The sequence below is a fragment of the Oenanthe melanoleuca genome, chromosome 1 (genome assembly GCF_029582105.1).
Source record: "Oenanthe melanoleuca isolate GR-GAL-2019-014 chromosome 1, OMel1.0, whole genome shotgun sequence".
Lineage (NCBI taxonomy): Eukaryota > Metazoa > Chordata > Aves > Passeriformes > Muscicapidae > Oenanthe > Oenanthe melanoleuca.
Window position 1 is genome coordinate 109,567,690 of NC_079333.1, and position 20,710 is coordinate 109,588,399.

The window sequence follows — 20,710 nt, forward strand, 5'->3', positions numbered from 1 at the left end:
GACAGGAGGGGCAGGGAAAGGAGGAGAGGAAATGGCCTCAAATGGCAGCAGGGCAGGCTCAGGGTGGAGATTGGGAAAGAAAATGTCCCTGGCAGAGTGGTCAGGATTGGGATGAGCTGCCCAGGGAGGTTTGCAGTCACTGTCTGGGGGAGTGCTCAGGACAGGCTGGATGTGGCCCTTGGGGACAGGCTTGGGGTGATGCTGGTGGCACTGGGGTGGCACTGGGGGATCCTGAAGTTCTCTTCCAATCTTGATAATTCCATGATATCAGGAGTAGTAATAGTGATTGCAAGTAGAGGTCATGAAGATACTTATGATGACTGACACAGTTTTAAAATTTTTCCAGAAAATTTTCTTGGTTCTTTGTTCAGAGGCAACTTTTTTATCCAACCCTATAGTGCAACATGGCTGTGAAACTCTAAAAGGCTTTTTACTGATTTGAGGCAAAAATTCAAGTGGTCAATTGAGGGATTGTTTATCCTGATGGGAAACAGGATTTGGCTGATCTGAGTTTGTTCTTGGTGCCTCCTGTAAATAGGTGAAGAAGGGCAGGGCTGGATGGGATATTGGGAATTAGGAATTGTTCCCTGGGAGGGGCTGGGATGGAATTGCCAGAGCAGCTGTGGCTGCCCCTGGATCCCTGGAATGTTCAGTTCCAGTTGGACACTGGGGCTGGAGCAGCCTGGGACAGTGGGAGGTGTCCCCATGGCAGGGGTGGGAATGGGATGATCTTTAAGGTCCCTCCCAACCCAATCCATTCTGGAATTCTCTAATTATTAGAAGGCTGGTTTATCTCCTGATTTGTTCACTCTTGAAGCCTTTCTCCTGGAGCTGTTTTTTAAGGAAAAGCTGGGATGTTCAGGTATTTCCAGTGCAGTCACCAGTCCTGACCAGTGTCCCTGCCCAGCTGAGCCACTGCAGTGTTGTCCTTCTGTTAAAATCACCAGGAATCTCTGCTGCTCCCAAAACTCTTGAGGCTTTTCCTACACCTCCTGTAGTGAGGGGAAGGTGTTTGCCAGCAGGGGACACTTCTGAGCTGGATTTCAAGGGAAAAAAAACAGGGAAGGGATGGAAAGCATTTTATGCATAGTGTGTTGTGTATAGATTTGCATGAAAATATCTTTGCAGCAACTGCCCTGTATAATATTTCCTCAGTTTTAAACCAGCCTTTGAAATTCCACAGAACTGATGGCATGTAGTGTCAGAATACAGTAAAACATTTCCAATTAAGAAATCTTGATGGGAGATGAAGGGAATTCCAAACGTGGAGCCAAGTAATTCCAGGTGGTGGTTAAAGATAATATTTCCTATTTTTCTGTTTATCTTCAGGGAATATTTCCCCTGTATTTAGGGGAGAGGGAAAGGGAAATCTGGCAAACATTCCCTTTATTTTACACTTCCCTACTTCAGATTTTGTTTTCTTTCTTGATGGCAGCAAACATGCTGTTCCTGTTAAACAGGCACGAAGCACATTTGTAGGCACATAATAATGAACAGCATTCTTACTTTGCATTATGGTTTGTAAACAACTTTTGGTTGTATTGATTCAATAAATATTTTTGAGGATCATTTGGAAAATGCAGGAAGCTTTGAGGAGTGAAAGAAAGTATGTTGTTTATGGCAGTCTCCATAAAAAAGGTCTTTATGCTTCTGTGAGAACTAAAAGTTAATGCCTTTTGTACCAAGTAGCATTTGGTCTTTCTGTGGAGCTAACTCTGATGTGAAATTATGATGTGCTGGCATCTGACCAAAGTGCCACTCATGGAACTGGATTCTCTCATGTTTCAAGGCTGGCTTCCAGTCAGTGTGCATGATACTTCACAACCACTTTCTTCACCAGGCATGTTCCTTCTGTACTGGAGAGAATGGAAAATTTCATTATCCCCCAGAATGGCTTATGTAATATATATTTAAAACATTTGTGATCTCAGTCTGCTGCTGAATTCTCACTGTTGAGATGGCAGAGAGCAGCACCAAGTCCTGAGCTTTTCTTGAGTACAGGTTACTCAGCAGAGTGGTGGGGCTGATTTTTCTTAATTTCACTTTTATCTTGGAGTTTGTGATGGGGATCTGAACTTAAAAAGTCAAACCCTCGGTGGCAGATGGATCCAAATTCAGCTGTCAGTTCTGCCTTGGTGTGAGGGCCGTGGTTGAAGTGGCTGGTGTGGGTTTTGTTTCAGCACCCCTGCTAAAGCCTTTGGAGTCAGAGCTGCCCTGGAGCAGATTTTGGAGAGCAGCAATCCCTGACTTGTGACAAATCCACAACCATTTGGCACCACCCTGACCTCACTGGTAAAGATCTGACAAAAGTGGAGGATTTCCAAACATCAAAAAAAACCCCAAAAAAAACCCTTCAAGATTCCCTGACTGTCCATGGGGCCTGCAGCTAATTTATGGAAGTGAGACTGGGAAAATGAGAGCAGGCTTGGCATCAGCTGGAGCCTGGCGAGATCCTCTCGAGTTACCATTGCTCAGAAATGACGCCTCCCTCCCACAATGGGAAATTGTTGCAGTGCCTGTCTGACACTTTCATTAGACCTCCTTTTGTAGCCTCACTTCTAAGCAAATTATGGCCAGAATATATATTTAATTAATGTGTTTTAATTAAAGGGACCAGTTGAATAAATATGTAGATAAATCAATGTATGCAACCAAGAGGAAATAAAAGCATCTTGTTATATCGCTCTGCAAAAAAGGAAAAACTGCAGACTTAAGCTGTTTTTGAAATGCTGCATTTGCAACATTCAGTTATTTTGAAAATGTATTTTATTCTTTTGACAATTCAGTTATGCAGTAATGCTATCAGAAAAAAAAGTCTACAATACAAAGTTTATTATTGAAGGTGGATTTATTCAGGAGATTTAAGATGGGATTTTAATTAGAGTTGTTGATTTTAAAACACTGTGGTGCTCTGAGTTTGTCACTGTGCAGAGACTCCAAAAAAAACCCATTATCAGGTGTGAGCTGTGCCTGCAGTTGATGGGGAAGGAGCTGCTTGGAGATTGCTGGGTTTCTCCTTTGACAGTTCATTTCCAGCAATGATTCCTGACATGTTGAGGAAATCAGGAAATTCCAGGTGCAGGGGGAGTGGAACTTGGCATGTGCCTGTCTGGCTGACACGATGCAGTTCTTAGAGTGAAAAGCTGATTAAAGAGCAGCTGTTAGCTGAAATCAGAGTTTGCTGTAGTTTCTGCTGCAAGTGTCCTGTGAAAGCTCCTTTTTTTTTGGGTGCAGTGGGTGTTCCCAACAAGCAGAACATGTTCCACTTTAATAAACCACTGTGCTCACTTGGCACTGGGCTGGTGACATGAATGACAAAGGGATTACAGGAAGATTGAGGCAAGGTTTTCTCAGAAGGAAAAAAAAATAAAAATCAGAATGCATCTTGTGCTGTCTGTTTTCATGGTACATGTATTTTTCTTCTACCAAGAAAAGTATCCTGTGTACAGGGCAACCTGTGTTTTACAATTAGATCATCCAGAGCTGGTCTTCACAGGATGAGATGATTTCATTTCAGGAATTTCAGCTGGTCACAGTTTTATCTCTGCCAGCATTTCCTAGAGGATCCACAGCAGGGATGAAGTTTGGTCCTGCACCTGTGTAATTCCATAATTCTATATACAGTCTTGTGTATGTGTGTGTTAATATATTTAAAATATATAATTATTTAAATCTGTGTATCATTTTATTGTATTAGTCATATAGTCAACCTCAAGTTTCAGAAATTTCTCCTTTCTTTGCCTATTACTAAATACATGAGGTAATAAAAGTGAGTCAGGTGCCAGAGGCCCAGAGGAGACCAGAGAAGAACTCCAGCCCTGAGAAAAGCTGGGATGAGAGTTCTCCATGGAGTGTGTAAATCAGAGCATGCTCCTTGACTGATGAGGATAAGAACATTTTTTTTCTGGGGAGAGAAAAAATGCAGGAGGAAGAGCTGATGGATCTGGTTTGATAGCAGATGAAAAAGCAGAGGCTGTGTGGGAGGAGGAGAGAGGGGAATGGGGCAACAGCTGAAGAGCAGAGGTAAGGAGTGATTGAACATGGAGAAAATAACTTTATTACTGCATTTTCTAGCATTCCCTCCAGCTGCTGGTTGTTATGTACATATCTCATAATTTTAGCTATAAAAGTTGGGCTACTTTGGACTGGTGGTTTTGCTGAAATGTGGGACAAGGTTGGATTTTTACAGCTTGTTTTATTGAGAATCACTTTCCTGCTCTAGTGTGTGGTGTTTCTCAAGTCTGTACTAAACTGTGCTGCTGAATTTATCTAAGAAATGTTTTAAGAAGTACTTGAGAAAACATTTCAGAATATACTTCTTAATTTGTAAAAAAAATAATAAATCTATAATTAAAATAATAGCAACAGCCAAGCCTTAGCAGGATCAATATTGAGATTTTTACACGGAGAAGAATATTTTCTTCAGTTTTAGAGTATTAATTGTAATAAATTTGTGATTTTTGCACATGGTGAGAACTTAAATTTGGAGTTTGGATCATTCAGAAACTGAAGTCTTTTGAAGTGGCTTCACAGATTGCTGAATCTCAAAACATTTGCTGGACAAACAACCCACATGTAAATTTTTATTCAGCTTCTTTCCCTTGAATATAGATTTACTTACAGAATTCCATTTTAACAACTTCAGACAGAAAAGCTAAATAAAAATAAAGCTGTTTTCATTTGCTGAGAGAATGAAAGAGAGATTATGGATATGCATGGACATTAATGTGGCTTATTGAACCATTGACTTATGACTCTTTTTTTGTGATTGTTTTTTGATGTTACACTTACAACAAAGAAATTAATCACAATTTATTTTTTAATTTACCATCCAAGTGATGAACAGGTCATAATATAAGTAGAAAAAGTTACATTGGTCTCATTATTAAAATAATAGAAAGGAAGAGCAGCTTTCAATTGGAGAAAGTGTCTCATTCCAAGAGCTGTGCCTGGATGTTCCCTGCTTATGGAATAAAGTCAAGTTTTAGGAACTGAAAAACATCTTGAGATCCTCAAGAGTTTTAAAAACTCTTTGTGGGAGCATGTCTCAGCATTTCCATGGAGTCAGAATCGATGCAAATTAATTCCAGGAGGTATTTCTGAAATTCTGCTGCAAGATAAGGAACAATAATTGTATTTTGATGCACGATTGTCAAGATCTAAATAAAAAATTGCATCTGGCATGTTTTGACTTTAGAACTTATTACATGAAGTGAGCAATTACCCGTGCATTTTTCTGGTCTGGAAGACATTTCTTCTTTGGAAAATGGAATTGTTGGTATTAGGGCTAGTGAATGTACCACAGCTCCCTGTCAGGAGCAGCAGCTGCAGAGAGAACTCTGAAATGGATATTTTCCTTTTTTTAATTGAGTTTTAGGTGTTGGTATCTCAGTACAATTATTTGCTGATGGAAAAGAAAATACAGTAGCTGAAATCAAATGGTAATTCTTATTTTTTTGCTTCCTTGGAGACAGGGGCATTTCCCCAAAGTTGCCATAAGCAGTATGAGCTGCAAATTAAAATTAATATTTGAATTTCCAAGGTTTTTGTTAGAAATACCTGGAAACATTTAAAACTTCTGCCTTCAGAATATTTCTGTCATTATTTTAAATCAGTGTAGTTGGGAAACTTTTTGCAATTATGGAAGGTTTTTCCTTCTACTGTTTTAGCCATATTGGTATTAATAACACATACTGATATTAACAGCTATTGCTGATAACACATTGATATTGAAACTAATATTAACTAATTAAAAAATATGGGAGGGAAACTGTTGGATTTGGTGTTTTGGTATTTCTGAGTGCCCAGAAAAGAGAAGGGTTTGCTTTTGGTATCTCTGCTGAACTTTTGGAGATGCAATTTGACTTTTCACTAAATATTTCCAAGCTTTTTTCTACCCTGTACAATCCACTCTGTTTAATTAGCAGCCCAGGATTAGCAGATTAGACATTTTTGAACTGCATTAAACTTTATTATAATTATTGCTGCCCTTATTGCTCCATAGAAAAAAAATTCTCCCATCTGTTCAAAGACATTTCTTCCTCTTAGAAGCATTTGATAATTTGCTGGTAAAATTTAACTTTCACAGCCACTGTCCCAGTCCTGATTTGTTTTTTTTTTTTTTTTCCCCACTGGTTTGGCAAACTGAAAGAACATCTCAAACTTCAAACTCAAAATTAAGTAATAATTGTTTTGCTCATTCCCCAGGACTTATGTTCAAGAAACAGATCCAAACTGTCCTTATTTAAGCAAGGATAAATTAATCACTGAATGTCACATATTGATGCAGATTTTGTCTGGTTTGTGTGCAGCTATTCTGGAAGTACATTTTAAATTCCTTTTTTTTATTTTTTTTTTATTTTTTTTTTTTTTTTTTTTGTTTTTTTATTTTTTTTTGTTTTGTTTTGGTTTTTTTTTTGCATTTTAGTACTGATTGAAATAATCCCTGAAACTTTTTCCTTCAGGACAATTGATTTTAAGAAGTTACCCCTTCAGTTTGGGGCTATTCATTATAATATAATGATCTTCAACAAAGTTGGTTCATGTTTAATCAGTTAAAAGTTTATCTTCGGAGTGGATTTGTGATGGAATTAAAAATTTTAATAAAATGGTCGAGATCAGGACAGTCTTATAAAAGCAAGAACTGAAACAAAAACACTTTTGGAGTCAAGAACCTGGACAGAATGAAGTGAAGTGAATCCTTGCTTGGATAAATACAAAATTTTAGTATGAAAAATCATCTTTTTCAGGTGTGCAATTTAGATAAGTCCTAAAAAACAGAAGTGAGAGCTGTTTGCAGGCACTGTGGTTTGATTTTAAAGGATTGGAGTTCTCTTTGGGCTGTGTTCTCCATGAAGTGTTGCACTTTGGATTAACTCCTGTTCACACTGGTGGAGCACAGATGTCTGCAGGGGCAGAGACAGGTGGTTATCCTCAGGAAAAAACCCAGGAGAATCCCAAATCCTGCAGAATAAAGAATGTGCCATTGTCAGAAATGCTCCTCCCTGCCCGTATTTGGGTCTGCAGAACAATTCTCATGCCTTGGGTCTGTCCTTGCCTGGTTTTTTGAGTGCCTCTTTTCCCAAAATCCTGAATTTCGGTGCTGAGCTTTCACTTTGGGTGTGGAAATCCAAATGTGGAGTAGGAGCTCGTGGTGTGTTGGACTTGAGGCAAGCCCTGGGTGTGTCCCATAAAATTTGACCTTATTTTGTAAGTGTTAAATTAGTTTTATGTCCAACTTTAAAGGAGAAATTAAATTTGAGTAATTTCTTTCCCCATTTCTCCCTGAAAAACTTTCAGTTCCTACAGAGGCTCTGGAGCTCATTCTTGGATCCTTATTGGGTCTCCATCTTCCTGGGTTTCCTCAGAGGGAAAAATTTTATTCCTTTTGCTTTGAACAAGGTTCAGTCCCAGCAGGAGAAAGTGTTGAATCTGAAAAGGCTGAAAAAGGAGAAAATAATGACAGTGGGTTGAAAAGCACGCAGCTGGGCTGGCTGTAAATGGAATTTTATCATCCATTCTCACAGCTGAGCCTGGTGTGAACACTGGGTTTAAACATGGATTTTCAACTATGTTTTGTGAGAAAAATTTATTAATTTCTGATGAACTGGACATTAATGAAGCTTCTTTCAGGGTTCTCTATTTTCTATCCAAGTTTTACGTTGATGTGTATGTATACGATGGATTTTTGAAGCGTGAAGCTTTGATACTCTGCTAAATAAAGATAAATTTACTTTTAAGTTTTTTTAAGCTTTTTTTAATTTAAAAAAAAATCCCATGCTGTCACATTAAATTTTTTAAAAATATCTTTGATTAGCAAAGAGATCTTAAATGAGAATTAGTTAGTGGTGGTTTAATACTGGGTTTTGTCTTTGGAGCCGGATAACAGACCGAGCATATTCTTGCCATTACAGCCTATAATTCCCAAAAATTCTTCTTTTCCATGATGTTCCTTTTGTAATTTGTGAAGCACTCTGTCAACCTGAATGTGTTTTAGAAAGGAATATTAAATCCATAAATAAAAAATGAAACCCACGGCCCACGTTGATCAGTTTGGGGCCGTGCTGTAATCCCCGGGTCGTGGTCCATGTGAAAATGTGTTGTGGTTTCACCTTCATATTTCACAGGGATTTCTTTAGCTCCAAAACCCCTCAGTGTGACAGAGTGGGGAGGTTTTGGTTTTTTTTTTTCCCTCAGAAGAGGCAAAAATGAGGTCCAGCTGAAAGCTTGTTGGAGTTTAAAGCGTGTTTCCAGTGCTGAGAGGAGGATCTTTGGCTCCTGTGCTGCTATTTCATATTCATGAACACTAAATTCATTCACATTTGATGTGTGTAACTCTGCTGAAAGGCAAAACAAACCTGCTGGAAAACCTTCAGCTAAGAATTGGGTATTATCAGTGAGAAGAAAAAATATTTTCTTAGGTTTTATTTACTTTAATCATTCTGCTGCTAATTCCAAGTTTTTCAACAAACAATTTTGTTGTTGGCTAAAAAAAAAAAAAAAAGATTTGGTTCCAAATAAAAATAGTATTATGTTTAAGCTGTTTAAGCTGCTGAATATATTGCATCTAATTTATTGCCCTATTAGCTAAGAACAAAATTCTTCTGTATTTTTTTTCCTAGTCCATACAGAATACTTTTGAGAGTAATTTAATGTATATGTGTACAGCATTTAGGGTTAGATTTATATCTTAATTTATTCTTCCAAACATGACTTTGATTATATAATTAAAAAAAAAAAAATTCAACCCGCTTTGATATGCATAATGCTCAGATTTTAGTGTAAAATTGAAATGGCCTTTCCTTTCTGCCTAGGATTATTTTTAGCCCAGTTGCACACAGGTTTAATTTACTGTAGCCTTTTCCTTCAGAAAAATCTCCATTTTGTTACAAAGTAGGTGCCACGAAGAATTAAAGGGCCGAGCCGTAATTCCTCACACCTTTTTTCTGGTAGGATAAATCAGCACCTCGCAGAGCTCTGATTTATCAGCCTTTGGGTGAAGTGCTCCGTGGTGATGTTGTGTCAAAGGTGGACCTTGTTCCTCTGGGTCCTTTCCTCTCAAAAATCAGATTTATGGGCTGGGGCAGCGAACGTGTCCCAATCACAGAGCTGCTGTGGGACCAGTTCCCCTCTCCGAGCTGCTCCTGCTCTCTTTAATTTCTGAGATTCAAAGCTGCATGCTGCTAAATGAGATTTTACCCTGTGATTTTTGGTATCCTGTGCTTTAAAATAAAATTTTATCCTTTACCGATACCGAGCCTCAACTTGGATTTCTGTGCGACGCGTCGACGGCGCGTTTGTCATAAATCAGAGAAATCTTTATTTTATTGTGGATGTGGATGTGGAGCTGAGTCAGCACCAATAAAACATTTTAGAAATTTCAGCACAACTCCATTTTGCTCTTTTTCACCACGAGACGCAGACTGAGCTGTAGATTCTATTTTTACAGAAACCTTGAGTAGGCTTCAAAATCACTGCGAGAAATGAGTGCAGTGTTCTAAAACCTCACTCCCTCAAATTAAAAAGTTTTAATAAGTTAAAAACAACTGAAGAGTTGAAGGAGGCTGCTGGCCTTTCAGCTGAATATGGTTCCCTTCCCAATGTCATGGACTTTTTTTTCTACATGCATGGACTTTTTTTTTTGTTGTGTGGTTGTTTTTTTTTTTATTTTACAGCTACGCTTTCAGTTCTGGATGACGTTTAGCCTTTGACCCAGCCACTTTCTTACAATAAACAGTTTGTTGATGAGAGCAGCTGCTGGGAAGATTGTTTCCAGACTGTTCTGCTGCAGCTGAGGAAGGAAAGGAAGCAAAATCTGGGATGCACCTTACGGTCCTCGTTCCTCCCCTCAAATCTGGTTTGTGCTGAGCAAACCTCCAGCACCCATTCCCATCCTTCTCCTGGCATCCCAGTTCCCAAATGAAAGCTCTGCTAAAGCAGGAGAGGTGCAGATAAAAACAAACTCAATGTGGAGACCGTAATTAATTTCTTTGTGTGTTATTTTTAACCTATTGACTCTCGTTTTTCATTATTTTCTCTTCAAAAAATACCATCCTGACTTATTTTTCATCAATCATTGAATCCTGACCTGTCCCCTGCTGTCCTGTTTCCCAGGATGGGCTGCTGCCCGTTGGATAAATGAATTTTCTGCCTACACACGGCGCTTTTTAGAGCTAAATTTAATTTTGGACTCAGATTTAGGCAGGGATTTATGAGCAGTTGCTGGATGTGCAGTCCAGGAATGGGTTGAAATCTAAGATGCTTCGTGTTCAAAGCGATGGGGCTGCAATAGAGAGGATAAGGATACCTTGCAGCACTTTGTTAAAAATCTTTCCCTTTTTTGGATGAAGTATTCCACATATCAGTTGGGAAAATGGATCCACTCCTATGCGTGGCTGTTTCTGCTGAGATGATGCACTGTGTTTATGTAATGCAATACTTGTTTTTAAAAACACACTGAAGAGTGGAGACAAAAATAAGGCACTTAAATTTCTGGAATGATCTTTCAGAAATGATGAGCTTTTTCTGCCTCTCTTCAGCTAAATAACCACCCAAACCCAAAACAACCTCTGGAGACTCCTAAAAATCAGGTTTTTAGGTTGGGAATTCAAAAAGTTGCCAACCCTGCCATCTTTCTAAATGTTCTTCTGTGCTTTGTGCAGTCGAAATCTCCTGGTTTGCACCACGTCTCAGTTTAGGAAATATAAAAATATTATTAATAAACTGAAACAGATTTCCAGGCTGTGCAGAATCCTGGGAATGCACAGCAAGTACCAGCCAAGTAACTCCAGTTCACGAGAACATGAAATGAAAATGTGCCTCAGTTGTAGGACAATAAAATCTTTATGAAGTTCTTCAGGCCATGGGGAAAGGAGGGAGTGGAGAAATGGGGATTTTTAAAGGGTTTTACCCTGTGAACTAAAACACCACTGGTGAAAAAAATGGCCTGAAATTAATTGTAAGCAGTTAATATTTAAAAGAGTTTTCTAAAAACTTCCTAAAAACTGGATTAATTTGAGTACTTCATGTATTTCCAGACTCTGAATGTGTTGTGAAGAGGTTTTTTTTTAAAAGTTGTTTGTTCCCTTTATTTCAGTTGTTAGAAAATCCATCTCCAGGCTTGCACTTCTTTAAGTCAGGAAGGGAAACACTGAGGACTCCAGGAGTGAATGTGCAGTTCAGAAATGTTATTAAATATTAATGACATCAGCATTGAAATGATTATTGTTATTTATTTTCTTATTTTTATTTTTTAGTATTTTTATTTTTTTTACTATTATTATCTAATGAGATCTAATATCCATTCTTCATCTTCCATTCTTCATCTTCTCCACTTTCTCTGTGATCACCAATAAAGGATCATTCCTCATTTCTCTATCAAATTTATGCATCTGGTTTTTTTTCTTCTCATTTCTTCAAACTTTTCCTAGAGGAAAAGTCATTTACAGTGCTTTTAAAGGAAAACAATGCATTTAAATGGAAGACTGAGGTAGGAAATTTAATATATAGTAATTTACAATTAAAAGATAGGGTTTGAAATTAATAAGGATAGTGGATAACATGATTTTTTCCTGCCTATTATGAGTATTTACAGTAAGTAAATATATTTTTATGTTTCTATATTTATATATATGTTTTTTAGATTTTATTTTTGGTCATGTTAAATATTGTTTCTATTGGATGCAAGAGATGCTATGGAAGGTCTGCAGTGGTTAATTTAAATTTAACACCTTGAAACCTGCAAGGTTGTTGAGCAAAGTTGTGTAAGACAAGGAGGACATGGAAATTTTTTTTGTCTGTATGTGTGTGAATTTTTATATTTCAAGTTGAACTCAAAGGACAACCCTTTATTAAAATATTTCCTTTCCTAATAGAAAATCCATAGGGATGAAATATATACATTTGAGATCCTATTTGTATTCTGGAATACTCCTTTGGGAGCAGGCAGTTCTGGGGGAAAAAAAAAGCAGATTTTAGTCATATTGGAGGTGTGATGTCTGGTTTTGCTCCAGACAGGCTCCTCTAAAAATTTGGTGCTTTATGCCTGTGTAATCCTCACTTGCAGTTAAAAAATGTAAGCATGCCAAAAAAATAAAAATATATATGTGTGTGTGTGTCAAAAAAAATCTATCTATATATATCTATATATATGTGTGTGTGTGTAAGATTTTATCACTCCATCAGCTGATAATGCATGAATCAGTGCATCAACTTGAAACTTTTTAAAAATAGAGATAGTTAATTGAAAATCATTAGATTTTATACAAAGGAAGGGAAAAAAAAGTTTTAAAATCATGTTCTGTGCCTCCAGAAAATGAATATTTGGCCTTGCTTCACAGGCACAGTTAAAGTACAATATTTTAATCCCAATATTGAGTGTCCAGGTAGAGCATCATGGTTCAAATCATCTTTTCCCTCACTGGACAGGGAGGAGCTGATGGAAAATGTTTGGTTTATGGCATTGTATTTTTAGCTTTCATTTCATTTTGCCTCCATGTTTTTAATAGGAACCAAATGAATTTAGGCTGGGAGTGAATTTTGTCTCAACAAAGAATTCCATTGATAGGGAGGTTCAGGCTCATCGTTGGAGTTTGGTAGGAAAGAGCAGCTCCCAAATCTGCCCAGTGAGAGATAAATCACATTTATCTGCGTACATGAACATACAGATAAAAATAAAAAGCCACATCCAAATCCTATCTACATAAACAGATTGTAAGAATAAAATCTTGGATTTGGGTTTATTTTCAACCATCATAACTGGGAGTTTGTGTGCTCAGTGCAGAACTCTCATTGTTTGACAGAGCCCAGGTGCAAATAAAATCTTCTCCATCAGGAGCTGTAATTTTGTGTTATTTTATACTACAGCAGAGAAGGGTCCAGATGCAGCTGGTTTTTGTCTCCCTCTTTTCTCCTTGTTGTTCAATCTCAACCTCTAAGTGAGTGCTGGGGAAAAGTGAAACTTAATGATTATGAAATTAAAAAGAATTTTAAGCAAACTTCTGTTACTGAGCAGTTTCTGCACACACCTGACCAAACTCTTAAAATTATAGAAAGCAGATGTGAAATCACAAATAAAATCCAGCTCCTGCTCTTCCTTCTTTATGTTAAAATTGCCACAATTTGTGCTGATGAGTGGGGGAGCTGAGGGTGAACTTTGTATTTCTGGGAATTTTGGGAATTACTGTCCTCTACATTTCCTTCTTGCTCTGAGCTTGGAAATTCCCAATCTCTCCTTGGTTCTCTTTAAAAGATTTAAATTGAGCTTTGGAATGTGGAGAATTTATCAGTGAGAGGTATTGGGTGGTTTCTGTTGGTGCACTGCTTTTTGCTTTTGGTGATTTTTTAAAATAATGCATTGAAATTGCATTTTTGCCATTTAAATTATAGGTGGAAACATTTTTTTCTTATTGAACTCGCAGATGGATATTTTAACTGTGAAAAGCTGAGCAGCTCTCTTGTCACTGAGCTGTTTGGTTGGGATGGGAAATTTAATTCTTACTTTGAGAAAGAAGGGAGTATCTTTTCCTTAGGGAATACACATTTGAAAAGTGTGATTGGAAGAAAAAACCCACAGTTTTATAGGAGATCACGGCCTTAGGATGAAGGAGAAGAATTAAATTAGATATTAGGAAGTAATTGTTCCCTGGGAGGCTGATGAGGAGCTGGGATGGAATTCCCAGAGCAGCTGTGGCTGCCCCTGGATCCCTGGAATGTTCAGTTCCAGGTTGGACACTGGGGCTGGAGCAGCCTGGGACAGTGGGAGGTGTCCCCATGGCAGGGCTGGGAATGCGTGATCCTTAAAATGGGATTCTCTACTTTATGAAATTTCATTTGGCTTGGCTTCAGTTCCCCTGCCCAAACCTGATGAAGAACAGCTTCAGAGTTTATTTGTGCCTCCCTACAACCAGTTTAGTTATTAGGTTTGCAAAGTATGTCACTGGTAGGTTGTAAAATCCAGATTTTTTAGGGTTGTGTGTGTGTGAGTCGCTGCAGATCCTGTCAGAGCCTGAACATGGAACAGCTGCAGCTTCTGGGATTCCACAATCCATGAAAGCTTGGAGCAGCATCTTCCAGGATTCCCAGAAAGGGCAGGGAAAGCCGTGTCCAGCACTTTGGGTGTTCCCAGAGGTGTCCAGGGGGTTCCTGAGCCTGCACTTCTCGTCTCAGTGGCCACCAGAGGCTGCTGCAGAACGGGAGATGCTGCTGGAACAGGAGGGGTTGGGAATTCCAGCTGGATCCTCAGCTTAAATCACAGTTCTGACATGGTGATATTCCTGTTCAGTGGACTTGAGGCAGAAATTAACCCTGACTTCCATAGAAGTTTATTTATTTATGCAGTAATGTTATTTTTTCTGTGCCAATGTAATTGTGGGGACAGCTCGCTGGTTCAGCATCTCTGTTCTTGGAACTTTGTGTGAAGGAAGTTTTTACAGTAAAAATTGGTGTTTCTGCTGTCATCAGTACTTGAAACTTTGTTGAAGTGTAAACCCATATTTTCTTAGTAATCTGAAAAATCCCCATCCTTGATTATGTGTTTATATTTTTAATTAGCTCAATAAGCACGTGGACATTATGGGGGAAATTAGCTTGAGAATTATACACATAACAATTCTTAAATGGTTCAGGATGTGTTGGAAGCAGTGAAACCAAGAAGTTTGCCTAAAATCTATGGGGAAAAATCACTTGAAATAATATACTCAGGAGAGTAAATGGTTGGAATTGTGTGGCATATTTGTAATAATGGAACAGCACACAGAAATAGGGGCTATTTTGTTCTTTTCAGAGAATGTTCTGTGGCAAAAACACATCATAATTTCTGACCCAGCCTTAAGCACTCTCACTGTTTATTTACAATGTCATCATGCTTCAGTCACCTTTGTTTTGTAATTTAATTTCTGTCAGAATGTAAACTCATCCTTAGATGAGTTAAAATTCTGTTTCTGTGTGCAGGACTTGGACATCCAGTGCTACTGAGTGAATTTCTGTGTTTGGAAAGCAATAGGAAAACACTCTCTGATTAAGCACAATTTTTCCATGTTCTCCCTGACAGAAATGAAAGCTGTAATTTTTCTAAATATCAGTTACAGCAAATCAGTTACTGTGGGTATGTAAAACAAGTAGGATAATGTATAAAGAATTTATTTATTCTGTCAAAGCTCTGGTGTTACGCTGAGTGAAGGTGCAAGTCAAAGAAATGCTCACAAAACCTTTAATCATCATCACATCATCATTTATGAGCAAAAAAATAAAAAAAAGGGGGAAAGGAAATATTTGAAGATATTTTATCCAAGAGTTTAGACAGAAAATATTCAGATGGAGCTTTAGGAAAGCAAGATACGAGGAGTAGTTTCTCTGTAACTAGAATTTAGCTGCTCAGTCTCTCTTAGGCTGTCCTGGGGCTTGGAAGTGCTTGGCAGAATTTGGGAAAAATTATTGTTTTCTTTGTGTCCTTCTCTGCCACTGGTGCTGCAGGGCTGACAGTCAGCACAGGCTGTGAAATTCGAGAGCAGGTCATTTCTGGGTCTGGAAATCCAGAGGAAGGTGTTGGGAACAGGAGCACTTCTCTCTTTCCTTCTCCAGGTAGAAGAGTGGGATGTGGAAAAGAGGAGTTTTTCCTTGGGTAGATCACTGTTGGTGGGTACTTTGCTCTCAATTTGTGGTTTTTGGGTTTTGGAGAGTTGGGCTGGATAGCAGAGCCCTGTTCAAGGGCAGGAGAGCTCAGTCCTGCCCTCAGCACTCACACAGGAAATGTATTCCAGTTCCCAGAGACAGCAGAGATGGCAATGAGGGGTGTGGGTTTGCTTAGGACATTTTTATTTAAAAATCAGATCTCTTCCTCTTGGAAATTCGAGGGCAAGAATCGCCAGTGCCTTATTTCCAGTCAAATTGAAACCACAATTTTTTGTGGTTTCATTTATCACATAAAAGACAACTTCAACTCCCTTGAAATTTAAGCTGCACACTGAGCAAAAAGTCCCAGAATCTGTGTTTGTGGCTGTTCCTAAAGACATGGCAAACATTAAATAACAAAGTAGAATTAGTTATCTCTGGAAGGAGTGAATGTGGAGCAGTTGTTTCAGGGTGTTACCTTGCGGGTACTAAGAGTAGTAAAACATCCCTTGGCTGAAGGTATGAGCTGTTTGAGCAGATAGTCCACTGAGAAATTGGTAAATATTTTTTTTTTAACAGCTGGTGTAGCCTTTAAATCGAGTCTTAGTGATGGACTAAAGGGCTTCTTCCAGCAGAGGATTTCAGCAGAGGATTCTCAGTTGAGAAAGCTGCAAGGTGCAGATGGAGGAAGAACACTACAAACCCTGCTACAGAGAAAAATTAAGCCTAATTAATCTTCAGAGGAGCATGATCTCAACTCTAGGACAGTGTCAAGTAGTCAGGCCAGGCTGGACTAGAGGTGATGACATTTTGGCTATAGGAGCAGCAGAAAGGATAATGCAACAAAGTCCTTCATGTAATAGAAAAGCAAAAGAGAGAGCTTTATTTAAAGAAACACTACACTTATATAGGGTAGTTTGTGCCATACAGAATAGAAAAGACTCATTGGTCCAAGAAGGCAACACCTCTTTGAAATCATGCTTTCTGTAAAACATCCCATAGCACACAAGGCTCTGTGATCAGCAACAAGTGTTAATCTATGTTATTCATTCTTCCTTCTCTTGTTTATCTCTGAGAAAAGTCCCCAGTCTGGGAGAGATCTGAGCTGGAGCTGAGAAAGCCAACAGCCTGGGAAAAATCCAAGTTGGATTTTTCCAGGAGCCTTCAGCAGTGTCCACACAGGAGGAGCAGCTGAACTTAGTTTTTGAAGAGGAAACAGAGTAAATTTCCCTGTTTTGAAGTAGAAGATTGCTTGAATAAAAATGTTTTTGGAAGAATACTCATGTGTTTCCACGTGGGGTGATCTGTTTCTCATCTCATTGCCCTTGCCCACAGGAAATCCACCTTGCTTTCCTGAAATGGCTGGAGGGAAACGTGGATGCTGAGGGATTAAGGGCATCCAGCAAGGTGTCTCTGAAATTTGTTCCATCCTGGGAGTCCAAAGTGGAGGTGACTCCGTCCCTGATGCCGGTGGTCACCGAGATGGGGAGTTTCTCATCAGAACATTTCAGCCTGGAGATTTACCAGCAGCATCTGCAAACCAAGAAACTGGGAAAGATCCTTCTTTTCACTGAGGTGACCACGACAACCATGAATCTTCTGGATGGGTAAGATGGGGGATCCAGGGTTAACTGTCTAAACAGGAATTCATAATTGTGGTAACTCACAATCTTCAGAAAGAAACTGGACACAAAGTAGAGAATTTTATGTTCACAGGATATTAATTGATAGTATGTAAAGTGCTGGGCCATAAATGGTGGGGAAAGCTGAGTGGGACAATTTTTTTGCTTGGTGGTGGAGTTTAATCTTTATTCCTCTGAACATCACCATAAGAAAATTTAATTTAATAAATATTAATATTTAGGAGATTAAATACATTCTCTAGTGCAAGTTATTCTCTAAGCTCTCTAATTCTCTTTTACTTGAGAAGAGTGATACCAAGCAGGTTGTGCCCCTAATTTTAACATTCCTGTGTCCTCTCATTTATTTTGCTGAATATTTCCCTAAAATTCTCTTTAGTGCTTGGTTTGGGTTTTTAAAACGTGGATTAGGGTTCTGGAAGAGGTTCTTTCATCATCACACAGATGACCCTTGTGAGTGAGCTGTGGGATATCTTAGAAAAGGTTGTTCATTAAGGTTTAAATGGGATTAAGTGATAGGAAAATCACAGTTACTAAATCTCAGCTTGGAGTCTGTGTACAAAGGCTGTACTGTTGTGTTTAGTGGAAATTTGATGGAAAAAACTGTATTGGGGAAGTTGTTGCTCTTCAGGACAGAAACTCCAAGCCTTCAGCTGTAAATTCTTGTGGCAGCTAGTTTTTAATCTCAAGGTTAATTTCTCTGCAGAAATTGCAAATGAATTTTACAGGCGAAAAACAACCTCAGGAATTTAATTTTGGATTTTTATCTTTAATCGAGATTCAGTTGTCTTGAGTATTGTTGTCATTGATGAGTTAACCAACAATACTGGCTTCAGTTCTTCAGTTTCAGAGAGCCTAAATTGCAGTTAATGAACAAATACAAATTTCAGTTCCAAACCATTCACAGTGTGTTCAAACATCCCACACATAAAATAAAATTGCTGTCAAAATTTGCCAATCCTCTCCCCCAAATTTACATCCTGCAGCTGATTTGGCAGAGATAGAGATTTGCCAGTTTGATAAGAGGCCTTGAAGAGTTATTTTATAGAAATACAGTTATTTGTAGCATTTGCTGCTTCATTTTTAGTGCTCCCAGCATGTTCAGTCCACAGGGTTGAAAGGAGGACTGTGAAGAAATTGCTGATAATTGAATAAATCAAGAGGTTTCTTCCCTCACAGTTGGTTTTGGTTCTCAGTAACTTTGTTCCAACATCTCAGTAAAATGAAGTGTTTAATTCAGAGTTTTGTGATTTGATTTGAATCAAGCTAAGTATGATCTGACCAATTTAAGAATGATTAATTGTCAAGGCAAGGGAGAAAAGAGAAGTGGTCTTGGCATTTCAGATATGCTTAAAGCTTGGTTTTTTATATTAAATAATCCAAGTAGAATGAAGTGCTCACAGTAGGTCTTCAAGATTTCCCTCATCATGATGAGGCTTAAATACTTAAATTTTCAGGTAAATTGTAAACTATAAGTCCTGATTCTACATATCTTTAGCTAGGAAGTAGTCCTAGACAGATTTGAATTATTAATTTATTAATAATCTATCTTAAATTTATCTTAAAAAAATACTTGTTTTTATTAAGTTGCAGTAATTATCTGAAGTATTATGGTTGATGCTGTAAATACTCTGTTGTCATGGATAATGGAATAATGTAATCCTTGTGATTTGCAGTTCAGTGAAGAACCTTGAGATTTCAATGATAACATTTCATAAATCTCTAGAAATTGATGTAAAAATGTTTTTTATTGAGGGAAAATGTTGTCAGGTTTTTTAAGGTGCTCCCAAAGGAGACAATATGAATTTGTTAGGATATGTGTGTGGTGCTGGTGTCTAATTACCAGTTCTGAATGAAAGGAAAACACATCTCAGGAAAAATAATTTTCTTTGCTTGAAGAAAAAATAATTACTTATTGATCTTCCAGGATTCCCAGAAAAACGTTGCAACACTGTCTTTATGTAATCAGACATTGCATGAGAGACTTTGTTAGGGTCTCCCAGATTTGACTCTTTCAAATTTTACCAAGTTTTGATGGTTAAAAATATACAGACACCTCAAGAACTTAATGGATGGGATTTGTAATAAATTGTTTAATGAGTAGATTATCCAAAAAATTCAGCATTTAGCTTCTGTGACTTCAGATTTTTCTCATACCTCTCCCACCAATTGGATGCCAAACTTTCATCTGCCTTTTCCACCTCCCAAAAACTTCCATACCCCCCAAAAATGAAGAGCTGGAAGGGGGGAAAAGGGGCTGGAATTAATTTAATGGCTGAGCAACCTCACAGTAGAGAAACAGCCGGAGCCTAATAGGGGCCTTTGTCTGCATTTCCACCCTGGCTGGGAACGTGCCAGTCAAAAGTCAGGCAGGAGGAACAGGTGGGAACTATTAGACCTGTCATAAAGTTTGAAAAATTGATTCTGGAGGCTGAGGGAATAGATTGGACTTGACAGTGTTGTCCTAAAGATTCTAAGGGAAAGTTGTGTCGTTTAATTTGGGATCCCTTGATTGTTCATTAGCTCTCCAGATGGTGGTTGGGCTGTTTGGTGCTCACTGTACTGTCCCTGGCCTGCATTTGTGTGTCCTCAGGTCACAGCAAAGTGGGAATTCACCTGTAGGTACCCAGCATTTAGTGGCATTGGCCTCACTGTCAAAAAAAACCTCCTTGAAATGTCATATGTTGTTTAGAATGATCAATATTCCTTCTGTGATTTCATGTTAAAAGTCCTTCCAGGCTGTTTTTTATAGCACTGCAACTTTTATCTCTCAAACTGAAATTTCAGATCCTCCCCAAACATTGTTTTCTTCTCTAGAAGGAAATTCTTTCTGTGAGTTTCAGAAACCATTTTTTCCCAGATGTTTATCCTAATGCCACCTGACCAGGTTAACCCTGCCAGAAACAGTTCCACTTTCTGTGGCTCCTCAGAGCATCCCTGGGAGTGCAGTTTCAAAATGAAACCATTGTTTTTGAGGCTGCATCTGGTGTGGTGATCCAAGTGCTACATTATAGAGACACACTTATTACACTCATAAGGCTTGAGATTTACAGAGAAATATTTCTATTTCTAATATTTCTGCACACCCTAAATGTCTGGAATAGTTTCACAATCATTTTATTAAAATTAAATTAATGAGATAGAAATTTCAGTTTTATTCTTTATCTTAGATCCTGTTTCAGTATTTTAGTTGGCAGAAAATTTGATTTACACATGACTAAGCCAGCATGGGATATATTCTCTATGAAATGCCATTGTGGATCTCTTTTCCCCAAAATTTAAGAAGCACAAAGTGCCATTGTTAGGGAAGTTTGACACAAAAGTGGTGAATTTTAGTGGAAGTGAAATGTGGGCTGAGACTTCTTTCATAACTGCTGAACAGGATATTTAAATAAAATGTCAGTTGAGAATAAACAATTTCCAAACAGCTAAAAGCTTTGCAGAAGAAAATATTTTCCACT

At 38.2% G+C, this 20,710-nt stretch overlaps 1 protein-coding gene across 2 annotated transcripts in view; it reads left to right on the forward strand.

Annotated features, from left to right (window-relative positions):
- HLCS (holocarboxylase synthetase) overlaps positions 1 to 20,710 on the forward strand; it is a 124,683-nt gene that overhangs the window by 18,113 nt on the left and 85,860 nt on the right. For both annotated transcript variants that reach the window (XM_056510386.1, XM_056510448.1), the window contains exon 6: positions 16,945 to 17,216. In XM_056510386.1, the coding sequence (XP_056366361.1) occupies positions 16,945 to 17,216 (272 nt within the window). The remainder of the gene's footprint in view (positions 1 to 16,944; positions 17,217 to 20,710) is intronic.